Source organism: Trachypithecus francoisi, unplaced genomic scaffold, assembly GCF_009764315.1.
Source record: "Trachypithecus francoisi isolate TF-2019V2 unplaced genomic scaffold, Tfra_2.0 Lachesis_group0, whole genome shotgun sequence".
NCBI lineage: Eukaryota > Metazoa > Chordata > Mammalia > Primates > Cercopithecidae > Trachypithecus > Trachypithecus francoisi.
The window spans coordinates 30522139-30547851 of record NW_022681453.1 but is presented as its reverse complement, the minus strand read 5'-3'; the positions used below and the strand labels follow the sequence as shown (position 1 = coordinate 30547851).

Genomic DNA, 25713 nt, shown 5'->3' with positions numbered 1-25713 from the left:
TCAGGGGAATGGAGATAGAATTGCTCAAAGTGCTGGCCAGGCACAGTGACTCACGCCTGCAATCCCAGCACTTTGGAGGCCGAGGTGGGTGGATCACAAGATCAGGAGTTTGAGACCAGCCTGGCCAAGATGGTGAAACCCCATCTCTACTAAAAATACAACAATTAGCTGGGCGTGGTGGGGTGCGCCTGTAGTTCCAGCTACTTGGGAGGCTGAGGCAGAAGAAACGCTGGAACCTGGGAGGCGGAGGTTGCGGTGAGCTGAGATCACACCACCACACCACTGCACTCCAGCCTGGGCAACAGAGTGAGACTTGGTCTCACAAAAAAAAAAAAAAAAATTTCTCAAAGTGCTTACGTGTGTCACTGAGTGTGCAATTTCAATTTTCTATCTAGGTCTAATTATCTTTCAACTAACTTACCCTTACAGACCCTCCCTGAATGAATCAGATTTCTAGGATCACAAAGAGCCATTTTCCAAAATCCCAGTTTCTCTATAGTGAACATCTGTATATGAAAGTACCCTAAAAAGGGAAATCAATGAAATAGATCATGTTTGTAATGAAAAAATATATGACAAATTTAACTACAAAATATAATCCAATGATTCCCTGCCATATATTTCATGTTTCTACCTCTGCCCTTTTACTTCCCATCCCCTCCCCAACCCCTGGGTGCTGTCTGTCCCCTTTAAGAAACTGAGGCCAGGTAACATTATTTTCACTGACCCTGACAGGCCTAGTAATGACCCAAATAAGTTATCTCATACTTCCCCCTATTGTACATTTGCAGCATTTATCTTTCTGACACTTTAAGTTCTCTGATTTAGGTATGCCTTGATTTTGGAGGGCCAGGCCTGAACAGTCAGCCAGTCTCTCAGTCTCTCTCTCTCTCTTATCAGTAAAGTATCGTCAAATGGTGGTTATTAATAAGCAGTGCATAGCTCTTTGGCTTAGGGAGCTTTTAGAATACCCAGGCAGGGTAAGCCCCATTCATGATGATTCTAACAGAACAAGTGCAGGGTAGGGTATAGCTCTGTGTATTGTGAAGACTCCCTCTAGGGATTCTGGTATGTACTGTGTCCAATTATGAACCAATCTGAGGAAGGGAAAATGGTTCCTGAGAGTCCACCCTTGTGGACTGCTATACTTGTCTGGTAGGAAAATTAATTTCAGTTTCTATGAAGGCATTGAAATTGTGACTATTTACTTCAATATTATTAATAAATAATAATGATGCTCTGACATCCTGAATTCCAAGTTTTCTGCCACTTAAACAAACTGGAAAACCACTGTTTTAGATGGCTTTCTAAAGCCCACCCCCATCAACAAGGTACCCAAGATAGAGGGACTTACATGAAACATTCACTGAATGCTCCCAGATGGGTACAAGAAAGAGCTCAGTTTGCACAAGGTATTTCCTCAGTTTGAACTCAGTGGGTATGTGAGACAGAATGAAAGTGAAATGGGAGATGTAAATCTGTTGGTCCCATTTCTCACATGCCTCTCACAGAGTAAGCATTTTGCCACACCAAATGAGAGTCCCTGTTCAAAAGAATGCACATTTCTTACAGCATAGCCCTAAATGCTACCTAAGCGCTTCTGGTGCTTGACCAAAGATGACTAACATATTAGATCTATGCATATCTCTATAGAAAGTTCCAAGTAGCAGAGTGGAAGCAAGCTTCCTCTGTTACTCTCCATTCATTCATCCCTTTTTAGAAAACCAAACATGGGGTCATATGTCTTCAAAAGATTTCTAAGAAAGGTTTGATTGGAAGTCCAGAGGGTAATGTGTGATAGTAGCTGATCAAATCTGTGTGGAGTCTGGTTAGCAGTTTTCTGGGTCTCAAGCCCACAACCCACACCTGTGGTCCAGATCTGTACAGTGTTTGAAGCCCTGATGGTAGGAGTGTGCGAGTATGCACAGCTTCTTAAAAGCCCACATGGGACACATGAAGCTTATGTTTAGGAATATTTTCTCTTGGACTGAAATTTTAAAAAATAACCTGCCATGCTTTCAAATAAGGGACATATTTTAAGGATAAAGACCTCTTTAAAAATAAAGTCTACTCTTGGGAAAGCAGAGCACACACACCTGCGGAGTACATCTTTTAGTCAGGATGTGAAACACATCGGCCAGTATCAGCTGTCAACGTCAAGTCCCTGAGCTCCCTGCTGAAAAATATACACTGTCAGCACATGACAGGTTCCAGTATGTTTAATTGGCCTTCTTGACTAATGAAACACGCACACACCCAGCTGCTCTGACAGTCCTTTGTACGTATTAATAAAATTCCAGTTATAGAGACTTACTATCCAAACAAAATGTAGCAAAATAACCAAAACAAACAAACAAAAAAACCCTCTAGACTTCTGACCCCCATTTCTACCCAGGAATTTGATACATTCTTGAGGAAGAATACCCAGAATGACCAAATTTCTGCATAAAGGCCTTTTTTTCTGTGGCTTCTGTTCTTCCAGCTACCTGTTTAGATAACCTCTTATATGAGCTAACAATTTTCTTGTCTCTTTCTGCCCTTCTGACAAGAACCTGGAAATAATTTAGTGACCAATATTTTTCAGAAGTAAAGTGCTGAACTTGAGTGCAGAAAGACTGAACATTAGAAATGTCTAGAATTCCACACAACACTGCTGTATTAAAAAACAAACAAACAAAAAACCTTCTTAAAAGGCAGGTCTCCAAACCTGCTTAAGGAAAAAGGGGTTCCTGCCATCTACAGACATCTGGGTCAACATGTGCGCCCACTTTGACAAGCTTGGGATGTCACATTATTCTCATCCAGGGTCCTCCGTTTATTACAACACTGCCCTGAACAACACCATGACTGCTGGACGTGGGCAGGGTGGAGGACCACAATATGGCCTCCAGACTCGTATGAAAACCCAGAATCATGAACTAACCGAATGTCAGTATATAGGAATTAGAAACCAAGTCACTGTCTTCAAATTAAACTCAATGGTTCTATAATCACATCAGGGTGACAAAGAGATTATTAGCAGTGCGTAGCTCAAAATTCTAATTGCAGACTAGAGAGGGCAGTTAGCTGAGCTGCTGCTGAATATTAATTATATAATCTTAACTGATTTACACACTGCCCTCATTTAAATTTACAGTGGCATACCCGCTAATAATCCCATTTATTTTCATGCTGTCAAGAAAATAAATCACATTAATATTTACTTTTGTAAATGGATCTGTTGTAGTAAACCCTACATGAATAAGAGCCACTTACAAATAGAAAGTTGAAAATATTCACATGCCTTCAAGGAAGATGATTGAGGGCTGTATTAAAAAGGCATGGATTGATTTATTAGGGCAAAATGTTTCAATAAATTGAAGTGACAAGTACAACAATAAAAGAAAAAGGCTGTAGGCGTTGTTGGGCTTTTCCTCAAAGAGATGTGTCTGAAATAACTCTGGGATTCCACTTGGAAAGGAGCCCAATGTAAGTTCTAAGTTGAGATTTTTCATATACAACAACTCACTTGCTGTTAAGTTTCCTTCATGGCATGTTAAGTGATTCAGTTTATAAAACTCAGTTTACACTTGTAGTATCTCTTCCGGAAGAGATCTTCTCAAAAGAAAAACTCAAACCAAAATATGTTTCTGGTGGCCATATTTTCCAAATCATAAAAGGGGGCGTGAGATTTGACAAATGTCAATGTGCTTTGGGGGATAATCAAATGGCAAGTTTCACATGAGGGCTGTGGAAGTCCCAGGGCATATGGCTGTCATACCTTAGATAAGCAGGGCTTAACAGATATGAGGAGAGAGAAAGGGGAAAGGGAAGAGAAAAGAGAACAAAATCATGCAATGATGGATGGGGTGTGAAAGAGCAGACAGACACTAAAACGAGAGAATGTTTCAAAAATATTTTGGATTTCACATGAATAGGAGAGATGGCCTAGTCGACTTTTGGTACAGTTAGAAGTGACAAAAATCTGATTCCCATAGTGAGAATTTTATTGGATGATTCAAACTGCCTGCAATTAATATCTTTAGGAAGGTGGGAGAAAATGATAAATTATAGGCACAAAAGTGGTCTCAAAACTATATTCTCTTAGCTAGGCATTAAGTTTGCCAAGAAATCCTTGCAGATGCCTAGGTCTGACTGAAGTACTGATAATACTTTCCAGAAGGTAAGAGAGAAAAGGTCTCTTCAGAAACCACATTTTGATGAGGCCGTGACAGTTCCTATATTATAGCTGGCTTTGAGAAGGTGAGCCCTGGACAGTACTTCCCAAGGCTTCCAGCTATTACCTAGAAAAGAAGGCTTGAAGTCAGGGGCTTTAAGGTGGCTGTCTCACCCTTTAGACCCTAGACTGGAATATTCTGAACATCTGGACTGAGGTTTGAGGGGCTCTCCACCTCATTTGCCACACTTTTAAGGCACTGACACAATATCCCACTGATTTGGGAAGGTCAGTGGTGATGTGATAGTCCAACTCATTTTGGGGAGGAGGTAAGAAATGAAATTCACATTTTATTTACTGCACATGTTTTTCAGTATTTACAATCTAAAATGTCTGGGTAAAAGCCTTTTGGCAACTCCTTATTTTGTTAATATACTGATTGACTGTATTTTGCTGTGAGTGATAGTTTAAGGATCTAAGAAGGTATTATATGCCTGTTCACTAAGCCCCAGATTGCAGTATATTTTTTAAATACTTGAGACCATATGGGGAAAAAAGAAGTAGATTCAGACATCACACGATCAACCAGGTTAAATTCCAAATGAATTTACTATTAAAATTTGAAACCATAAAAGTAACTTTAAAAAAGAGTAACCTCAGAATGGAGAGACTTTTAAAAGAAAACTCAAAATCTAGAAAACAAAGCAGAAAATATAGATAAATGTGATTATATAAACATCAAAGAAGAACCATAAATACAATTAAGAAGTAAACTACGAATTGGGAAAAAATATTTGCAACCCGTATTGCTACCAAGCGATATCTCTCTTCACTAGAAAAAGATCAATAACTGAAAGAAAAAATAAGCAAAAGATAAAAACAGTTTACAGAAACACAGATGGTTCAATCCCACTTATAGTAAGAGACAACACATTAAAACTACACTGAGACACCGTTTCTTTTTCACCTATGAGGTTAGTAAAAAAGCCAAAGTTTGACAATGCAGTGTGCTGGGTTGGCCATAGGGAAACAGGCATGCTCATAGACTGCCGAGAGAAACCCACCTTGGTACCCCATTATGGAGGGCAATTTGGCGCCATACATGCACAATAGCATGTACCCTGAGATACAGCCAATAAATTTTCCTCTGAAAATTTTCCTACAGACATGCTTATCCACTTGCAAAGTGACACATAAACTTATTAATCACACAATTGTTTGTAATAACAAAAGATGGAGAACAATCAAAATGACAGCCACAGGGGACTGGTTAACTAAATCATGACACATCTATACAAAGGAATACCATACTTCTGTGTAAAAGAATGAGGAAATTATATAGGCATAGGGAAAACCTGTGTTAAGTGAGAATAGCAAGACACATGATCGCATATGTTGTATTCCATTGTATACAAGGGGATAAAAGGATATTCATTATTTGCTTATATATGTGTAACAATCCCTGGAAGAACAGACAACGAACTAGCAATAGGGGCTACCTATTTGTGAGGAGGTAGAGAACAGAGTGGGTGAGTGATGGGATGGTAATTTAGGGGTACATATAATTTTAAACTTTTTGATTTTGAATCATGTCAAGTATTACCTACTCAAAACTTAAATCAGCTTTATTAAGAAATTAAATATACTTGGGTCTGATTTTCAATGTTGTTTTCCTCTCCTTTCTGGGAGGATAATCACCTCTCACAGCCATTGTCCTGCTTTTAGCAATTCTCTGTGCAACGTGTCTTAGTGGCACAGTCCCTCTTCCTTCCTGCTGTGGGACTGGGAGACGACAGGGGCAGAAGAATAATGCCACATGAAATTAATGTGTAGGGACTCTGTAACAGCTCTTGTAGCTGTTTGGAGGGTTGCAATTTAGGCATCACTGGGGGATCTTCTCCTGATTCCTGGCCACATTTTGGGTGGAGATACAAGCCAGCAGAGAAAATGAGAGTGGACTGAAAAAGGCAAAGGTGAGAGACAGCCTGATTCTAGCCTCTTGCAGAACCCTGGCAGAGGAAGGGGGCACCCTGTCTTTCAAAGCCCTTTTATAGAGCAGCAGCAGGATGGACACAGGTCAGGAAAGGAGGTGGCAAAAGTGCCTGGGGAGAGAGCATGGGGAAGGAGAGGGGACAGTGGGCCAGAATGAGGAATTGTACAGTATGGCAGGGCTGCTAGCATAAGGAAGAGCACAGACATGGCACCCCTTGAGGACAGGATCTATATCTGGCCCATATCGTTTCATGGAGTACTTAGCATAGCACATGTAGCTGTGAGAAGGGGTACTCCTCAGGAGCACCACACCGCTGCAGTGGAGTCCCAAGGCAGCCACTAAGCAGGGTGACCTAGCCAAGTGACAACTTCTCAGAGCCTCAATTTCCTCAACTTCTCGATGGGTTAATATATTTCACACAATAAGCATTTTACATTTACTACCCCCATTTAATCTTCACAACAACCTCATGAAAAGTTGCCATCATCAGACTTATTTTCTAGATAAGTAAACGGAGGCCCTATGGGCCCTTCCTAGTCGCAGGGCCAGGAAGTGGCAGAGTTGCAGTTAGAACACATATCTCCCTTAGCCAAAGTTTGTCTTTTAAGCAGCTACACTATTTTAAAAAGTGAATATGATTCACAATCAAACGGATTCTATAAATACCTGTAGTTTCACAAGATGGTTCCCAACTCCTAGACCTGGATGACACTGATTGTGCTTCCCTCACTGAGGAGCAGAGAAGATACCAGAGAGACTGGGGCATCTCTGTTAGGATCTAAAATATATCTATAATGGGCCCACTGACATGTGGGGGTCCAGGTACATAAAAGAAATAGTCTGGTAGGCTATAGCATCACTTCTGGAGAGGACTTGAAATTGGATGTACATTTATCTTTATGATGTTCATTAGGTGATGCTGGCTCTTTAAAGTGTTACAGTCAAAAAAACATTATATTTATAATGGACTGGGTATGACAGGCATTTAAGTAATGTCCAGCGTCTTCCTCTCTTAAGATTAATCTTTGACTCCAAAACTATAGAGAAGTTTCTATTTCAGTTTCTATCCTTAACTTTGAAAATGTATTAAAGACATTAATAAGCAAAAAGAGATCACAGAATAATTTAGTTACCAGTGTTAGCAGTTATTGCTTTCCCTATAAGGCCAAAATTGCACAGTACAGTGTAAAAGAAAATAGATCATATACTTTCTCATTAATCTGTCACAACTCCTAAACTATACCATCTCAGATTTCATAGGTTTATCTGATTAAAATAGTTGGATATCTAAAATTTCATCTTAGTAATCTGATGTACCCACAACCAATGGAGATGAATCATTCCATGTAAAAATTCTAACATAAATCCTATAAATTCGTTCATTGAAAGTAAAAAGAGACTGCTCCTGACATAATATGGATTAGTGAATTAGTCTAATTAGCAATTTAATATTAAAAGATCTTAATATTAAATAGAGTTTGCCTAAGACAGGCCTTACAGAAATATTATCAAGAGACTCAAGTGTGGTGATTAAAACTGCACAATCATGAGTTCCAAACATTTATTATAAATCTTTCCAGGACAATAATTTTTCCAAGTATTCAAACTATCCAGAACTCATATGCGTTTCCTTTTTTTTAAAAAAAAAATTCACCATTCTTAAGCAAAAACACATAGTATATCCACATTTGCTCACTTCTGTCTCCCCTTCCTACTCTTCATCCCTAACTTATCTACAAATTTAGGTTTCTAAGAGGTGTTTTTCACATAAAGCTAAATGCATGCATTATATGTTTTTTTAAAAGCTCAAAACCATGCAAATATCTGAAAATTTGTAAAGAAAACGGATGCAACACACATACAGACACACAAACATAGAGCACCCCCAGTACATACAAACCCAGAAACAAGTAACACCCCCAAAACTGCAAAATAAAGCAAAGCAAGCACACACAGGACATACTTTAATTGGTACCAGCTGTCCACAAGCTGAATTGACATTTGCAAGTCTTACTTTTGGGAATTCAGGTAAAGCAGGTGAGTTTCAGCACTGTGCCATCTACAAGACTTTAATCCCCATGGCAACAAAACAAAAATTTGGCAAGCCAGTCCCGGCCATCAAGACACCCCCCACTTAAGCTTGACCGCCCCTCACCTGCTCCCCTTCTCTCCTCTCTCCCCAGAAGAAGGCACTTCACGGAAACGTCTGGGAAAGCCCTTGGACTTTATTTTGTTACACCCTCTAAATGGACAAAAAACAAAAGAGAACAGGTGTAGAATACAGTATTTTCAATTGGCCACTAAGAGTTCCACACAAATGCCCTCCCTTCCCGTCTAACACAGACAGACCCCATCATCAGGCCTCATCTGTGACATTTTCAAAAAAGGATGCTGATGCACAAAGGTGTCTGGACTTTATGAGGAGCTTTTATGCTGAGGTAAGAAATACCCAGTGGGAACTTTACTCTTGTAAGTCATCTTTACATAGTCGCAGCCTCTATTACCCTGGTGTTAATGGAAGGTTAGGATATCACACAGTGATGACCCTTGTCATTCATATACCCACTCTTCCACCTTTGACACACTGCCCTGGCAAACAGAATGGCTTAAAATATCATTGGAGTAAAGTTAACTTGGAGATCATTTGGTCCTCCCTTCTGTGACAAATGTCTCTGAATTTGGTGCCATTAGACACATTTGGGGTTTTGTCTTTTACCCCATGCTTTCATCTCAGAACAAACATTTTCTTAATTCACAATACAGATTGGAGAATAAATAGGAGAGGCACCTCAGCGAGATGGGAACAGCAGTTGGCAAGTTATTACTATATATTAAGTCCTATATTTAGTTTCCCCTTAAAACTTAAATAACTGTAGCATCTGAGACTTGGCTACAGAATTTGAAAGATGCACTTCTGTCACACAAGAACACTTGAAAGTATTTATTTAATTATATTTAGTCTCCCAAACCAGCTGGGCTATAAGATTTCACACTGAAATGATTCCTATTCTTTTTCCAAACTCTGTCGATAAAATAGCAATGACAAACTCAGATATATGGAAGTTCTCTTTTTTGGAAGCTCTATTGAGTCCCACAAAGAATTCTGAAGCCAGGTATGTAATTCCAAAGGAATTAACATCTTAACTATTGAGTCCGCTTAACATCTTAACTATTGAGTCCGCTGGTGGTTTTTTACTTCTAGGAATGACCATCCTCTAATTCTTGAGTGTTACATTTTCTTCACCCTTAATACAGGCTTTCAATTATTGTGTTAATTATTAGACTTCATATTAGGTAAAAGTGCTTGGCACAGGAACCAAAACTTGGAGAAGTCAAACTTGGAAATACGTTGACAAGGGGGGAGGGGCGGCTGTAACACAGAACTTCTTGTCTCCCTCTATTGAGTACATCCTGGAACTACAACAACTGTCCTCCAAACATCATGGATATACTCAGTGTGGCTACGAACATTAATCTGAAGAAATCATGAGTGTGTTGGAATGTTTTTACAAATTCTCATAAAAACTTGAAATTTTCAGCTTCCTAAAATATTTAGACTTTTTCTCAACCCTTAGCCCTACTCTGAATTCTGCCAGATTCACTCTTTCAGGAATTTTGGAGCAGAGCCGGCTATCTCCGCAGTTTTTCCTCACACACAATCACAGGCGCTTAAAACTACCACCCGTAAACTGACAACACTTTTGCTGAGAAGCAAATGCCACACAATCAATAACTAATATCTTGAATAATTGAGATATTTGAGGCTACCTGAGCAAACCAGCAAAACAGACATAATCAACCCTGGGGGGAGAGAGAAGACAGTTAATTCTGAGAAATCCAAAGAAAGATGGTTGTTACCTAGAATAGACTGAACATACAAGGAGTTTCCCTTTCCTGAAAAGTGAGCTTGGTTTAAAAATTTACCCACCCACCGCTTCCCTTACAGAATCAGTCCAGCTTTTTAAGTATCATGGAGCATGTTTAACTGGCAACCTTTAGCAGTGAATCTCTTTCTGCTTTTGTCTAATGACTATGTGTTAGCTTGTTCCAAGAGCTTCCACTGGCATCTCAGGGCCAACTCGACAGCAGGGGGCCGGTTACTATAACAACTGACAGCTCTCGTGAATTCTGAAAGGCCCCTGAGTAGCCATTTGGGAAACAGTTATTGAGCAAAAAGTTGCCTGGGATCGGCAGCATTAGCTGCCATGTGACCCAGATCTCCCAGCACAGGCACATGGAGAAAGAAAAGAGGTGACCACCTCCAGGAACAGTTAGGGACCTCAAAAGACTCCCTTCCCCCATCCCTTTCAGCATCTCAGAGCAAGATAGTTTAACACCACGGTGTCATCAAAAACTCAAACCCTCTGAGGCAAGCCATATTTTGGTACCACAAAATGTGCTTGAGCTCTCCCCAATGGCTTGACACATTGTCAGGCTTTGAAAAGCTGAATTGTTAAAAATTATTCCTAATGATTAAAAAGTCTTGAAATATGGCCATAGATATGGTTCCAAAAAGAAAAGAATGGCACACTCACCACTTAAAAAAAAAAAAAAAAAAAAAGATGCCAGAATACCTGTGGTCCAGTAAATGGTCTGTTGGTAGAAAAGATGGTGATCACTCAAACCCACCAAAAATCATGACTTGGAAGCTCAGAGTTTTCCAGACTAGACAAAGCTTTATATAAACCTACCTTTTGATTCTCACTCTGTCCCTCAGCATAAGAGGACACTGAGCAACTAGGACTGACCCAGTGCCTTTGTACATGTAGAATCTTTCAGAAAAGAATCTGATTCTACCCATAACAGTGGACTTTGCTTTGCATAAAGGAAGGGCAGTTTAGCAGAGTTTGCCCTAAGAAACAATGAATGTGCCATGATCCAGTGCTTCTGGGTCATCTGCTACACAGTGACCTCTGCCTGGAGCACTTCTCCTTTTACTTTACTTTACTTTTCTTTTTTTTTTTTTTGAGATGGAGTTTTGCTCTATTGCCCAGGCTGGAGTGCAGTGGCATGATCTTGGCTCACTGCATCCTCCGATTTTAAGCAATTCTCTGCTCAGCCTCCTGAGTAGCTGGGATTACAGATACCCACCACTACGCCCGGCTAATTGTTTTTGTATTTTTAGTAGAGACAGGGTTTCACCATTTTGGCCAGGCTGATCTTGAACTCCTGACCTTGTGATCCACCCGCCTTGGCCTCCCAAAGTGCTGGGATTACTGGCATGAGCCACTGTGACTAGCCTCCTTTTTCTTTGTTTTGTTAAAAATACAGCCCAAACATTCTCTCCTCCGAGAAATCCTTCTTGGCTCCCTCTCCTTCTCACTTAACCCTGGCTGGGGTCAGAATCCCTCCCAGATCAAGTTTCCTTGATCACTATTGCAACCCAGGGGAATGCAAATTTAACCACCCACAAGGGCCAAATAGGCAGGGAACAGTGGGGAGGGCAGAGACTGGCAAACTGGCAAGGGAGAGCCTCTCAAAAATGGCCACCATGGCGCCATCCAGCCACCAACGACACAAAGGAATCTGAGAACAATGTTGCTAAGTTGTCCAGTTTATCACAAGAAGCCAGACAACTCGGGTTTTTGGTCACATCCTTCTATTTTCTAAATAATTCAAGATTTTATAAAAACATGTCAGCTAAATAAAACTGGTCTGGAGACCACCAGTTTTCGACTCTATTTGGGATTACCTTAGTTTACCTGCTCCTCTCTTCCTCTAAGGTATGAGTCCCTTAAATGCAGGAACTCTGTTCCCTCAATGGCTCTCCAGTGCCTGGAACTAACTAGATGCTTAAGAAATGTTGAATGAACTAACAAAGGAGTAAATAGGCCAGCCATAAAGGGTCTTAGGTCAACAAAAAACCCAAAATGCTAAGTCTGAGAAATTCAAAAACTTATAAGCTATATGATCCTGGACAAGCCATTCCCCCTTCTGGAAACTGTTTCCTCTCTTGGGACAAGGATGATGTAATCCCTGATGCCTTGCCTACCACACACGGCTGCTGGAGGATTAAATAACATAAGGTGTTCTTTGTATTCAGCCATTATTGCTGGTTAACAGGGGTGTTTCCCCTTTCCTACATCTTCACAGTTACCTGCATGGGAGGAGTCATTCTTATGACACCTGTCTCCTTTGTGACTTTGTTGGGGTGAAAAAGGGACAAACACCTATACCAAAATACAGTCATCATCAAGTAGACCTGGAAGTGTTGGCTGCTAGAGCAGATGGGTGAAGAGCACGTGCCTGGGCTCACAGCAGCTCTGGTGTCATTGTTGCTTCTGTGGCAGTACAGGAGGGATCTGCGTTCCAGTGAGGCACATGTGGTCAGTCATCCCTCAAGCAAGAGAGGGGTGTTACCACATGCCACTCTCGACTCTCGCATGCATCTGTTTGTTTGCCTGAGCCTCCATTATGCCAACACAAATCCCCCACACATTTGCGGTTTGCATCCCTTCATATTTATTACACTCTGTCTCCCACTGAACATCCAGGGAAGAAAAAAAATTGCAATGTCAACAAAACTCACTTGTTTTCATGAACAGCATTCTTAATGAGGAGGCACCAACACATGGCAAAATTTCTGAAAATCTAAAGATGGGACTTACAGTAAAAGAGAGACCTTTTCATATTTGCATATGTGGCTAAATTGGTGTTGACCGATTTACCACAGAATTTACAGATGGCTCGGTCATGTGCTGAAGTGAATCTACCAGATCAGAGTGTGAAATCCTTCTCATACCAAATTTTAACAAACCTGGGTCAGATGTTACAATTCCCACTTAGAGAGTATCCAGTTTTCTGTTCCAGAATCAGAAGTTAGCTCTGCCCTATCTGAATTTGTGAAGTAAAGCTGCTCTATACTTTTGGAAAGTCTTTTTCGAGGCTAGAATTATGGTCAATAAGATATTAAACATTTAATATCAAGAAAACTAGCAATGATCAGCTTGGACTGAGACAGACCAAATAGGTTATATTATTCAACATCAAAATCTTCTCAAATGATGGAGATGTAACTGAGTGAATACCACTAGTCAGCTTCCAGAACACCTGAAAATATAATTGGTTTCTGAAGTTTTCTTCCACATGATTTTGGCAAATCCAAAACAAAGGATGATTTCTGTCTGGCCTTCCAAACCAGTTTGCTCCCACCATGTCCAGCAGCGGAGACATCCCCCTTTTTGTGTGTCTTTTTGACACACAAACATGCCTATAACAGTAGGCTGTGGAGGGCAATATATGCCACCAGGCATGCTACTCCTCCTCTGGACAAGATAACGTACTGGTTAACACAGTGGGCTATGAAATCACATTGTCACGGTTCAAATCCATGATCCACCAAAAATTAACACTGTGACTTGGGTATGTCACATGATCTTACTAAGCCTCTGTTTTCTGATCTGCAAAATGAACATAACAATACTAATTATTTCCCAGGATTTGTATACTAATTAGGTGGGGGTGTAATCTGCTGAGCACATGTTTAGTACGGTACATAGTCATAAAAGGTTCTTTGTTTGGCCAGGCGTGGTGGCTCACGCCTGTAATCCCAGCACTTTGGGAGACGGAGGCAGGTGGATCACCTGAGGTCAGGAGTTTGAGACCAGCCTGGCCAACATGGCAAAATCCATCTCTACTAAAAATACAAAAATTGGCTGGGCGTGGTGGTGGGTGCCTGTAATCCCAGCTATGCGAGAGGCTGAGGCAGGAGAATCGCTTGAACCCAGGAGGCAGAGGTGCAGTGAGCTGAGATCATGCCATTGCACTACAGCCTGGGTGACAAAAGTGAAACTCCATCTCAAAAAGAAAAAAAGGTTTTTTGCTGAAGAACCTTTAGATATACAAAGCCTTTTCAGATATACAAAGCTATTTCAGGGGTGAGATATTGCTCATCAGAGCAATCAGAACTACCTTCTACGCAACATCCCTCAGGATTACAGAAAAAAAAAAAAAACCAAAAATATCTTTGTAATACTCACAATTCTAAGCAGACAGAAATGTCTAGCTTGTAATAGCTATGCCATTCTATAGCACAACTAATAAATAGGTTGTACCCCCAGCACACTGACTGGACACTGGGCACATAGCTCCTCTCCCAGCATTAACCTCAAATTATGTAAATCAAAAAGAAACCTTCCAAAAATTTTCCTCTTCTCTCTGAGTGGCAGCAGCTGTGCTGCTCCAAGTCTTTTCAGGAATGTCAGCACATTAGTGCCATATAAACAGCTTGTCTTGGTAAGGCCGGGGATGCGGAGCTCTTGGAATGCAATATCTGACTGTTGCAATTCAAAAGGTATGTTTTACTACCATCTTAAAGTAGTAAGACCAAAATGGCACACTTTGAAAACTTTTGAATTGATTTCTTTTCCCTTATTTCCAATAGCTCTGAACCACTGCATGGTTGATATGGATTGCAATATTTATAAGGCACACAATAGGGTCCCATTAAAGCTGTAACTGTTAGTTGATTTTATTTTTATTACCTGCCTCACAACCCTGCCCCTTGTCCAAAATCACTTTGCATACATTTCTTCCTAGTTTTATAGCAACTTCTGTGTTATTACAGATTCTGGTTCCTGCCACTCTTCAAGGCAGACCTTTGCAAGGGACATTCAAGGGAGAACTATAGCATCCTACCTGAAACATCTCAGCTAAAAACATTTTAGAATAAATGTCTCCCCACTGACCCTTGTTGCTGCCTATAAAAACACTGCTCAAATAGTCCCTGATGAGACTGATGTCTGAGGTCTCTCAGACATACAGGTATCTGAGGTTTCTGCTCGTGGTTTTTAGTTTCAGGCAAATTTTAAGTACAGTCTAATGGTTGCTCTCCAAAGTTCTCCCTTTCAGGAAACATACCTAGCTCAATGATGCCAATGGGTTTAAATATTTAAGAATACTGTGGTAGTATTCTTAACAAATACCCATGTGTTCCCCCTACCTCATCTGTGTCCTTGGGGCTGTGTGACCATCTGTGGCCAGTGGTGAATGAAGGAGGGAAGGGTTACACTTCTACGCCAAGCCGTTGAGAGCTCGGTGCCTCTCAACTTCTATATCCCTGCTACACCAATTTGGGAGATATGTGTTCCAGAAAGAGAAACCACTAGTGGAGGAAGGCTGCTCAACCCTGTCAGACTCATGTGGGTGAGAAATAAACCTTTGTGTGTTATTAAGCCTCTGGGTTGCTGGGGTATGTCTGCTGCAATAGCAATGAAGCTTACTCTAATACAGCCAGCCTGGAATTAATGAGGCTGGCCACTGGGCTTCAGAGTTGTTTCCTGGGGTTGGGGGTGAGCATGGGGTCATCTCTTTAACCCAGTTATTTAGGAATGTCCTCCTCTGGAATTGCCTTTAAGGCCTATTAGGAGCATCACCCAAACCAATTTCATTAACATTATAGTCACCCCTTTCCTTTTTTGGCCCAAAGTGGTTCTGCTCAGTTGGTTAACCTACATTTATGCTATATTTAGCTCCAAACAGATGAGTTTTATCTATTTCTAGGATAAATACTTTGCACAACTGAGATCCTTCAAAAGAATGAACTCTAGAAAGAAATTCCAAAAGTTATTTTCAAGCATGTTGTATGCAATGGACATATTGGAAACTGTGTACAGCTATACAATGTGATGACATTTAAAGGACAAAATTCATTTAGATCTGTACATTTGATTTTCTTTATTAAAAAAAACAACTTCATTTGAGGCATACCAGGACCCAAGTTATATTTTCCATTTTTCCATAAAGTCAGATCTGGTATAATACTACAGCTAATGCCTGCACATGCACCACGTGCCAGGCACTAGGACAAGCATGTTCCACAGCTTGCACTGAATCCTCACGTGAACTTGTGGCCCATTTCTTAACTACATTTTGCAGATGAGGAAACTGAAGATGGTGGAGAAGCCTTTGTCTAAGGCAGTGTGTCTCCACCTGTTTTTCATTGGCACCTCCTCTAAGGGGCCCTTTTAGACTCTTTCCCCCCCCCGCCAATTGCCCAGTGCCAATTTTAATACCATGAATGCACAATGCTATTTTTATATATGTAAATCTGTGCTTTATACACGAAATAAGTTTATAACAATCTCCCCAAAACAAATTCACACCTTGAGAGATGACAGCACTGCTGGTACGAACACACGTTCCACAGCTGCACAGATAAGACAGTGTGGTGGAGTGTGGTTCCAAATCCAGGCTACATGACTATAGGCCCATGTTACAGTCTCTAGACACAGTAGCGTTTCTTTATGATCTTGCCCTCCTGCAGTTTTGGCTCCTTAAATACCTTCCCATCATCCTCAGGATATGGCACATCTCCCTTCGATGAGGCCCTCATGATCTGGCCCTTGCTGTCCCCACACTCTGCTCCAGCAACACCGAGCCACATGTATCTGCTTGCAGTAGGCCAGGCTTTTCCTCCCCAGCCTCATTCTTCCACCCTTTTCACCTGGCTGACAGCTGCTTGTGCTTCAAGCTTGGCCCAGGTCCTCCAGGGAGCTTTCCCTGACCTCAACCTCCATTCCAAGTTGGGTTGAAGCCCTTCCTATATGCTGTTATAGCAACTTGGATTTACCCTTCTCCAAATACTCCCCATACTCTATTATATTTATTCATCTGCCTCTTCCAATAGACTGTGAGGGCCAAGGGACCTCATCTCTAACTCTCTAGGCCCACCGGGATGCATGGCAGGAACTCTGTAAGCATTGCATAAATAACAGGAAGCTGAAAATGGCTCCAGTGCACATGCAATAGAAACAGCTTTATAATTTTTTAAGTAACAGAATACCTAGCTGAACCTTCTACTCACTTTTTTAGGTCTTGATGGTCCTTTGGACAACCATCCCTTGTTCGGCTTCAGTCCAAGGTTTTGATGGCAGTGACACTGATCCTACTTTCTAGGCTCCAGAGTTAAATATAAGACCTAGGCCTGACAAGAGTGTTCCATCCTTTTGACCACCAAACGACTCCAGGGTAAGGATAAATGATGTAAGTCAATAATTTAAGATGCCATGTTGGGACTTAAGTGGAACTATTAGAGGAGAAATATTCCTTTTCCACTGGGGTGGAGGCATATCAGTCTAACATGGCCAGAGGCTGCTCTGTGGAAACAGGCAGAGGGCCTGCCTAAGCGAGAAGACCACACAGAGAGCAGATCCCAGAGACTGAGGGCAAGGGAAACACACAGACCAAACCAGCCAAGTCCTCATGTTCCATCTTACAAATCCAGCCAGGCCCAATGCTCCTGAACTTCTCAATTCCATGAATCAAACTTTTTTTTTTTTTCCCTTGAGCTTAAGGCATTTTGAAATGGATTTTTGTCAACTGCAACAGAAAAGCGTTCTGAGCAACACAGTGGGTGATGATATTGTCAACTATATGGCCGACAGCAGGCTTTCAACAAATGTGAGTTCTCATTCTCTTCCTTGGTCAAAGAATGTGGGTCAAAAAGAAAGGACAGTGATAGTACCTACCATACAGCTCTGTTGAGAGAATCACATGAGATGGTGCCACCCAAGTGCTTGGCACAGCGCCTGGCACTCAAAAAGGACTCACTGAACATTAGCACTAACACCACTGTATAGTGGGAGACTTGGAAGAGACAGAATTCAGAGACCTTGAGTGTAGTTTTCCACTATTTCATGAACCTATTACGTTGTAGTATCAACAACTCGGAGAAAACACACTCAAAAATCAGAGTAACTACGAAGGGCCAGTCCTTGGTTGTGGTAGAATATGCTGCCACAGTGAGCAGGTTTGAACCTCCCGGTGCCAGGCCTGCCTCCTGAAGAAATGATCCAGGTGGTTTTGATCTGCCTCAATGCTCTACTTATGACAAGTCTGTTTGCCAATCATCCAGTCTTACTGTGCCTCAAAAGGCAGAAGAGAAGCACTGTTGTTCTAGCTAAAAAGTGCATTGCCAAAGGGAAACAAACGTCTCCTCTGTATTTACCAGTTTTCTATGTGAGCCCCCCAATGCTTCCTTCTTTTGCATTAATAATTTTTAAAAAGTTGGACAGAAAAAAGGTCCTTGTCCCCTCTAGGCTGTATGCTTAGCCAACTCATTCCTCCTAATACTAATTTAATTTTACTTTCCTTGCTCTGTAAGAATTTTCTTCTTCACACTCATTTTTTGAGCTACTGGGATTAGGAATCTGGTAAAAGCTCAAGTCCAGACTCTGTTGGATGAAGTTTAAAGCTCTGGTTACTTTAAATGAAGCTTTTGAAGAAATATATGCATACATGTATAATAAACATCATAAAAACATTTCAGACAGGAAATATTAAGATATTATTCAATTCATATTTTCCATTTGGACTCACTGAGTTTTTCAGAAGTATAAACAGTTGTCATTTTCTAAAGGGAAAATACAACTTGAATGGAAGGATTTTAAAGCTGTTTACTACATGACATAACCCTTCCCTATAAGAAACCTGAAGTAAATACTCATGTTTTGGCCGGCTGGGTATTGATGCCTGTTTGGCCCCATGGCCCTTCTTGGTTGCAGTGATCCATTTAGGGGTGGGTAGAGGATCCAAGGTGGGCCAGTCAGAAACAGTCCGGAGGGTTTTGCTAGAATTGCTGGGTACAAGGTGTTTGTTTATGCTGTGGCAGCTGTGGGACTTCTCTGCTCCCCTATGGTGACAGCCTGAGACTAAAACCAAACAGTGCTGACTGAGCAGAGCCATGAGACAGGCATGCTGACCTTGTTAACCTCACCTGATTAGTTAAACTCACACTAGGAGGCCTCCAATTTAACAATGGGCTTCAAACATACTTGCACAACACTTTTTCCTGGAGGAGGGATGACATGGAGGTGAGTCTAGTGTTCCTATGCTCACCCCAAAATACAACATACTTCATAATCTTGCTGGTCTGCAGCACTAAAGGGCTTATGGTTACTGTCAGACGCCTGAGGAAACCTGAGAAGACCTCCTTCCTTATTCTCCTGTTCCAGCCAATTAGGAACAGACCCAATCTGCCAGCAGATTCTGTTGCTCCCACCTTCAAATAGATGTCTACACAATGAATTATCACCACCTACACTGCTACCCTCATCTGAGACACAATCGTGTCCTTCTTGAACTAGTCCAGTGGTCTCCCCAATGGTCTCTGTTTCTGCCCCCGCTCCTCTTCAGTCTGTATTCAACATAGCAGCCAAGTAGTCTTGAAGTTAAATCACAACATTCTTCTGTACCAAACCCTACTCATCTTCGAGTGAAAGGCAGTGCATTAACAATGGCCCACAAGACTGTGCAGCATGACCCGATCCTGCTCTACCCTGTTTCTTTCTGATACCCTTTTCTGCCACCTTACCCCTGTACTCGTGTCTCAGCCCCACTGACCTCTGGCTGTTCCTGCTACACACCAGGCATGCCCTTGCCGCAAGGCCTTTGCATGTGCTGTTTCCTCTACTTGGAACTTGCCCCAGGTGGAGCCCATTTGGTTCCCTCCTCCTTTAGGTCCTTGCTCAGGTGTCATCTCCTTGACCACTCTGAACACTCCTGCTAGGCCCCCATGGGCCCTCCCCTTTCCAGATTTAGTTTTCTCCATTATCCAGTTACCACCATCTTAGAAATTACATGTTTTAGTTATTTGCATTGTTTATTGCCTGCCTCCTCCACTAAAATGTAAGCTCCATGATAGTAAGGATTCTTACCTGTTTTGCTCGCTTTTTCAGAAATCACTTGTGCCTACAAGACCAAGACTGGCACACATTATGGGCTCAAAATTGAGTGAATGGAAAGAAGGGAGGGAGAGATGAAAATATGACACTTGTTTCTCACTGGTGAAGCCTGTCAGATAAAGGGCAGAAGCCTCCTACATCAGTCTGAGAGGTGAAGGCACCCAGGCCAACTGAGTGGGCTTGACGGAGTTGCTCAGCTGAACTGGCTGAGATGGTCCGGCTGAAAAAACACAACTTCTAAAGAGAGGCTGCAACCTGGCTTCCCATGGGAAGCAGTGAGAATCTGGTTAGCTTACAATCTGCCATTTTAATCTTACGTGTATTAAATACCACATAATATGCTAAATTTTTCTTATAGCCCAATTTAATTTTCAGTGAAAGACCATGAAAAAAAATTCTAAGGTAAAGAGGAGTTATGTGACTACAACAAAGTAAAGCATCATCTCAGAAAAACTGCAAATGCTATGACTTGTTAACTCATTTTGCTGGTTCTGAAACTAACATTCAAAGTGGACATGGGATTTGGATCTATCTAGCAAGTAGCAGACCTGGGATTTGAACTTGGATCTCCTTGGTTCTCAAACAAAAACCTCTTTGGTACTAAATCCCAGAAGCTCACCATAAGTGCCTTGACCTCCAAAGTGGATCTGGCCCTGCCATCGTCTAACAGAGACAAAAAGGTCTCCCAGGTGGCAAGACCAGAAACACTTAAGCTACCTCACCTTCCTGAATGTAGAGGCCGTGGGATTCCCCTCCCATGAGCAAAACCTGGCCAGCATCTGGCCCCCACTACGCTGTAGGTGCTGCCTGGCTTACCTCCAGTAAACGAGCACAGCAATGAGAAGGATGAGGCACACGAAGGTCAAGGCTGATACCACAATCAGAGGGATGATCCACTCCATTCTCCCTGGAGCAGGGCGGCTTATCATTCCAGAGGTGTTTTTTTCCGCTGCCAAGAGAAATTATCCCAGTTAGAGGACAGAGGTTAGTGGATGTGGGAGCCAGAATGTGATGCAGGCTTCTGCTCCAGTTTTGTGTGGTTTCTGGAGAACTGGGCCACTTGCTCTGGGCTGCCCCATGACAGGAGGGGCAATCTGCAGCCCTCACCATCTCCTGCCCCATCCCAACCCACACAGGGCCTCTTCTGTGGGCTGCATTCTGTAATTGGCAGTTATATGGACTTACAGATAGACTTGAAGGTGTTTTTAGACAGCCGTACAGAAGACACAGACATTCCAGCCTTACCCCAAGAACATGACCGACCCAGAAGAGCCTTTGAATGTGCTGAGGATATGTGCTCAAGTCTTAAAGAAGCAAGGGTGGAATGGCTGTCCAAGAGTCTCTCAGGTTCTCTAGTACAAGGGCAGGAGGGCTGGCATGAGGGGTTTCACTAGGATAACTAGAACTGGCTGTGACTATGACGACCGTCTATTCTTTGCTGCTCAGCATCCCTTACTCCTTCCTGTAGGAACAACTGCATCCCGATTCTGCTTTGGGAAACCACCTTTCCCTAACAGATATAGTCATGGTGGGACAATCATTGGAGTGTGCGGCTCCCTGCTCTGGTCAACGATGTAGCACTCAAGCCAGGACAATTATGTCTTGCCCTAGAATCTCACCACCGACTCTAAGACTGAACAACAGCACATCCCAGCAGGAGCACCTAGATGCTTTTGTCTGCGGGCTCCTACCATCCAGATCCCCAGAGATCCTGTTTTTCCTAAAATGCTTCTCTAGTTTGTCCTTTGATCCTGTCACCTACCCTAGATCCTTCCAAAAGCTCCTATTTTCTTTCCTGAAGACAGGAAGCCATACCACACCCTATTCCCAGAGCACGTCTGTAACTAGCAGCCACAATCTAGAGGTTAGCAGGGAAAGCTTGCCTAATAGTTCAGGATTCTCGCTGGTCTGCCAATACCTGTTAACCAGGCAGCTCCTTCCTCCACCTCTCCAGGCCCTGAATATCTTCAGAAGTCCCCGGGAGCCTCAGCAGAAGATCCTATCTTCCCTTCCACTGTGGAGAAGATGCCTGGAATATGCCAGGTGGCCCAAATGAAGCCCCGGTTGGGATGCTGGGGCTGGGAAGAGCACAGGTACACAGAGGCAAGCAGCGAAAAAGCAAAGGTCGTCTGTGACCACAGGGAGAAGCCCCTTAAAAAAATCTAATACTGGCTGCAGGCTGACTCGAGCCAGCAAGGATTCCTCCTGCACTGCAAAAACGAGGCCAGCGTTCAGCCAGCCCGGAGTGTCCCTCTGCAGGATGGACTAAATGCAGAGCTAATCAGGTTGAGTTTCCAGGTGAGAGAAGGTAGGCTGAGTAGGGAAGAAAGAATTGGCTGTGGGAGCAGATTTTTACAGGCGAGACTCCCGAGTCAGGAAGGAGTGTGTTACGATGCGTTTCACTGGATTTCCTCTACTGCATTTTGTGTTGACTATCTCCTTTGTTTCAGGCACAGGCCTGTGACGCAGGTAGGACCTGATGTATCCCCAGCTCACAGGTAGAAGAAGACAGAGTCAAGTAGGTGCAGCACACTCTGATTAAAAACCACCACAGAGCACTCTGCCATTTATAAAGTGCCTTCCTAGCTGTGCCTGTCCATTTTCTTAACCCCCTGCTCCATTTTTTCATTAGATAGGATAGATTCTTACCAAGCCCCTACTATGCACAGGCCTGGTGCAAGAGGATGGGGACACAGCAGTACATCAGACAGTAGCACTGCTGTGCCCATGGGGAAGAATCTTAAATGGGGAGACACGGGCACAACCACAAGTAATAATACAATGAATGTGGCACCAGGGGATGCACAGGGGGCCATAGGGGAATAGCTCTCCAAGCCCAGGTCTCCATGAGTTCCCCAACGAAGGCAAGTGTTGAAGGATGAAGGGGAGTTAGTTAGGCAGAGAGTTGGCGAAGAAGGGTGTTCTGGACGGAGACCATCAAATCAGTGGGAGTACAAGAATGAGAGGGAAGGGGACCCAGATGGGGAATTGGAAGGCAGATGAAGCCAGGGCCTTTTAGGCTAAAATAAAGAAACTGATTTTAGTCCTAAGGGCAGTAGATACTACTGCAGGGTTTTAAGCTGAAGCAGACAAAGATCAGGCATGCCTTCTCTCCATCAACATAATGCTTTTATTGCAAAGCTCTGGTGGCTGGCCAGAGAAACCAGAGTTGCAAATAAGAATTTTGTGGGGCCCCCAGAAGGGGGCAGCCCAGCCAGGCAATTATCTGGCTGGTGGTGGGGGGATCTCAAAGACTTGGAAGTCCTGTTAATGGAAAACAATGTTGGGAGGGTTGACGCTATAGGCCACATGTTCAGTTAAAATCAGTATCCACTCTGGGAAGCCTTTGGGTACACGAACTCTCAGTGTCTTATTCCTCTCCTCGCTCCTTACAGAACAGGATTCTTGCCTATGCTGCTACAAAGAATGAAAACTCCATGTCCTATTCATCCCAAACCACAGAAAGGAACTCTTGGCCAAAATAGTCCCTCACACTTATATCCCTAAACAATCACTGGCAATACCACCTCTGTGCTATTTCTATCATTTTTTTTTTTCTTTTTTGAAACAGGGTCTCACTCTGTCACCCAGGCTGGAGTGCATGATCTCGGCTCACTGCAACCTCCGCCTCCCAGGTTCAAGTGATCCTCCCACTGTAGCCCTCCAAGTACCTGGAATTATAGGCATGCGCCACCACGCCCAGCCAATTTTTGTATTTTTAGTAGAGACAAGGTTTCACCATGTTGCCCAGGCTGCCCTCGAACTCCTGACCTCAAGTGATCCTTCCACCTCAGCCTCCCAAAGTGCTGGGATTATAGGCGTGAGCCACCACGCCTGGCATATTTCAGCCATTCTAAAACCAGTGAAAAGTGACCACTCTAGAATTTCTTGGCCTTGGGAAAGGGTTAGGGAGTGACCATCTGGTTGTGTGGATCAGTGGCATGTTATATTGTCCCTGAAGCCACAGGGGCATCTCTCTCTTGGTGATGTTTGTCCCCCTCTCCTCCTCTACAGGGTGAGTGTTCAGTTTTCACTGGATTCTGAGAGGGGTCCAGGACCCAGAAAAAGTGAGAACCAACAGCATAGAGAATAAAGGTCCAGAAGACAAGGCTCTTGAGTCACAGCCCAGGTCAGAACTGGCCTCAAACTTGATTTCCACAGTGGGGTCATTTCTCCCTCTAACATTTCGTGAAAGTGTGTAATAATTGGCCGGGGGACAGGGTTGGAGGGGGGATTCCGGTAGGGGGTTGGAGCCTATCTGAAATCCCACTGTGGACAGTCTCCAAATGGCAGTTTCTATGGAGGAGCTCTCAGGTTGGCAATAACTTGTAGTGTCAGTGAGAGACTTAAGGAAGTTTTTCTGACAAGTTTCACTCTGACCTTGACTAATGGCAAGCAGTTTCATTGGCTTGGGTCTTTTACATAAAAACCAAGCAAAAATAAGAGTGTGACTGAATTTCCATGTGGGGCATGATAAAGTTGATTTCATTTTCAAATTCACAGTACTGCTTTGTCTTCCTGGTGCCAGGAACCTAGAATTGGATTCCGTCTCCAGGTGATCAAGTGAAATCTGCTCCTGTCACTTTCCTAAGTAGCCCCTTATTGCCCCCAGGATACCCCTGAGTGGGGAAAGCAAGGCTCTTTAGGAGCAGGGCCTTCCATCCCCAAACCAGCATCATCTCCTGCTGTTCCAGCTACACTCACCCAGTCAGTGACCATGCTGGGCCATGGTCCCACCTCTCTGTCTTTTCCCCTCCCATTCCTACTGTAGGGAGTACCTTTCCTTTCCTGATGCCAGAATTCATCTTATTGATCCTTCGGATCTTGGTTCAAATGCTGCCTTCTCTGTGAGGCTTCCAGAAGCCGCCAGTTTGCACTATCTCTTAAGGGCAGAGCAGAGATTATAGTTTCAAATCCTGGCTCTGCCATTTTCTGTGTAACTTTTAACCAATAACTTAAACCAGTTTGGGCATGGAGTTCTTCATCTATAAAATGGGATAAAAAGAGCCTACTTCATAGGACTGTTAGGGAATTCAATGAGAAGGTACATGTAAGCACCTAGAGGTGTGCCTGGCATCAAGCAAATGCCAAGTACCACCACCACCATCATCATCTTGTGTTACTCTTACTGCACACATCAAACTCAATTGTAATCGCTCTTTTGTGACTCTAGGTCCCCAAAGGCAGGGCTGATTTCCATCTATGTATGGAAGAACAGTTACAAAGCTCTGCCTCCTACTAGCTTTGCAACTTTGGGCAACTGACCTAACCTCGCTGTGCCTCAGTCTCCTCCTCTGTAAATGGAAGTAATAATGTTGCATACAGCATTGTGGTGGGATGAAGATTGAGTTTTGCATACAAAACACTTAGAATGTTGCCTGGCACCTGTTTAATGTTAACTATTGTGATTATTGTCATCACCACCACCCCAACTTCGGCAACACCATCACCAGCCACCATCCTAGCAGCAGCATCATTATCATCACCACCACTCTCTTCCTCAGCACCCTCACACCATAGCAGGAGATGGTGAATGCACACTGGTGTTTGCTGAATCTGACTCCTGTCTGTAACATCTGAGTGTATAAGTGGCAGTCATACAGAACTTCAGATGTGCTGGATATCAGCACAAAGGGCTGCCTATGATGAGATTGCTGGTAAAGAGCTAGAATCTCAGTTTGCCCTGAGACTAGACTGTATCATACTTCTTTTCTTCCCTTTTTTTTGGTAGAGACACTTTCTTGATATGTTGCCCAGGCTGGTCTCAAACTTCTGGGCTTAAGGGATCCTCCTGCCTCAAACCCCACTGAAAGTGCTGGGATTATTGGTATGAGCCACTGTGCATGGCCCCTGTACTTCTTGCTGTGTCCTTCAGAAGAAAT

The 25713-nt window shown here is 42.9% G+C and overlaps 1 protein-coding gene across 3 annotated transcripts in view; it reads right to left on the bottom strand.

Annotated features, from left to right (window-relative positions):
- Window positions 1-25713, bottom strand: part of PTPRG (protein tyrosine phosphatase receptor type G) — a 750651-nt gene that overhangs the window by 58896 nt on the left and 666042 nt on the right. For 2 of the 3 annotated variants that reach the window (XM_033210299.1, XM_033210301.1), the window contains 2 exons: window positions 20648-20780; window positions 8305-8391 (listed from right to left, as the gene is read on the bottom strand). In XM_033210299.1, the coding sequence (XP_033066190.1) occupies window positions 8305-8391; window positions 20648-20780 (220 nt within the window). The remainder of the gene's footprint in view (window positions 1-8304; window positions 8392-20647; window positions 20781-25713) is intronic. The other variant, XM_033210300.1, reaches the window with a different exon arrangement.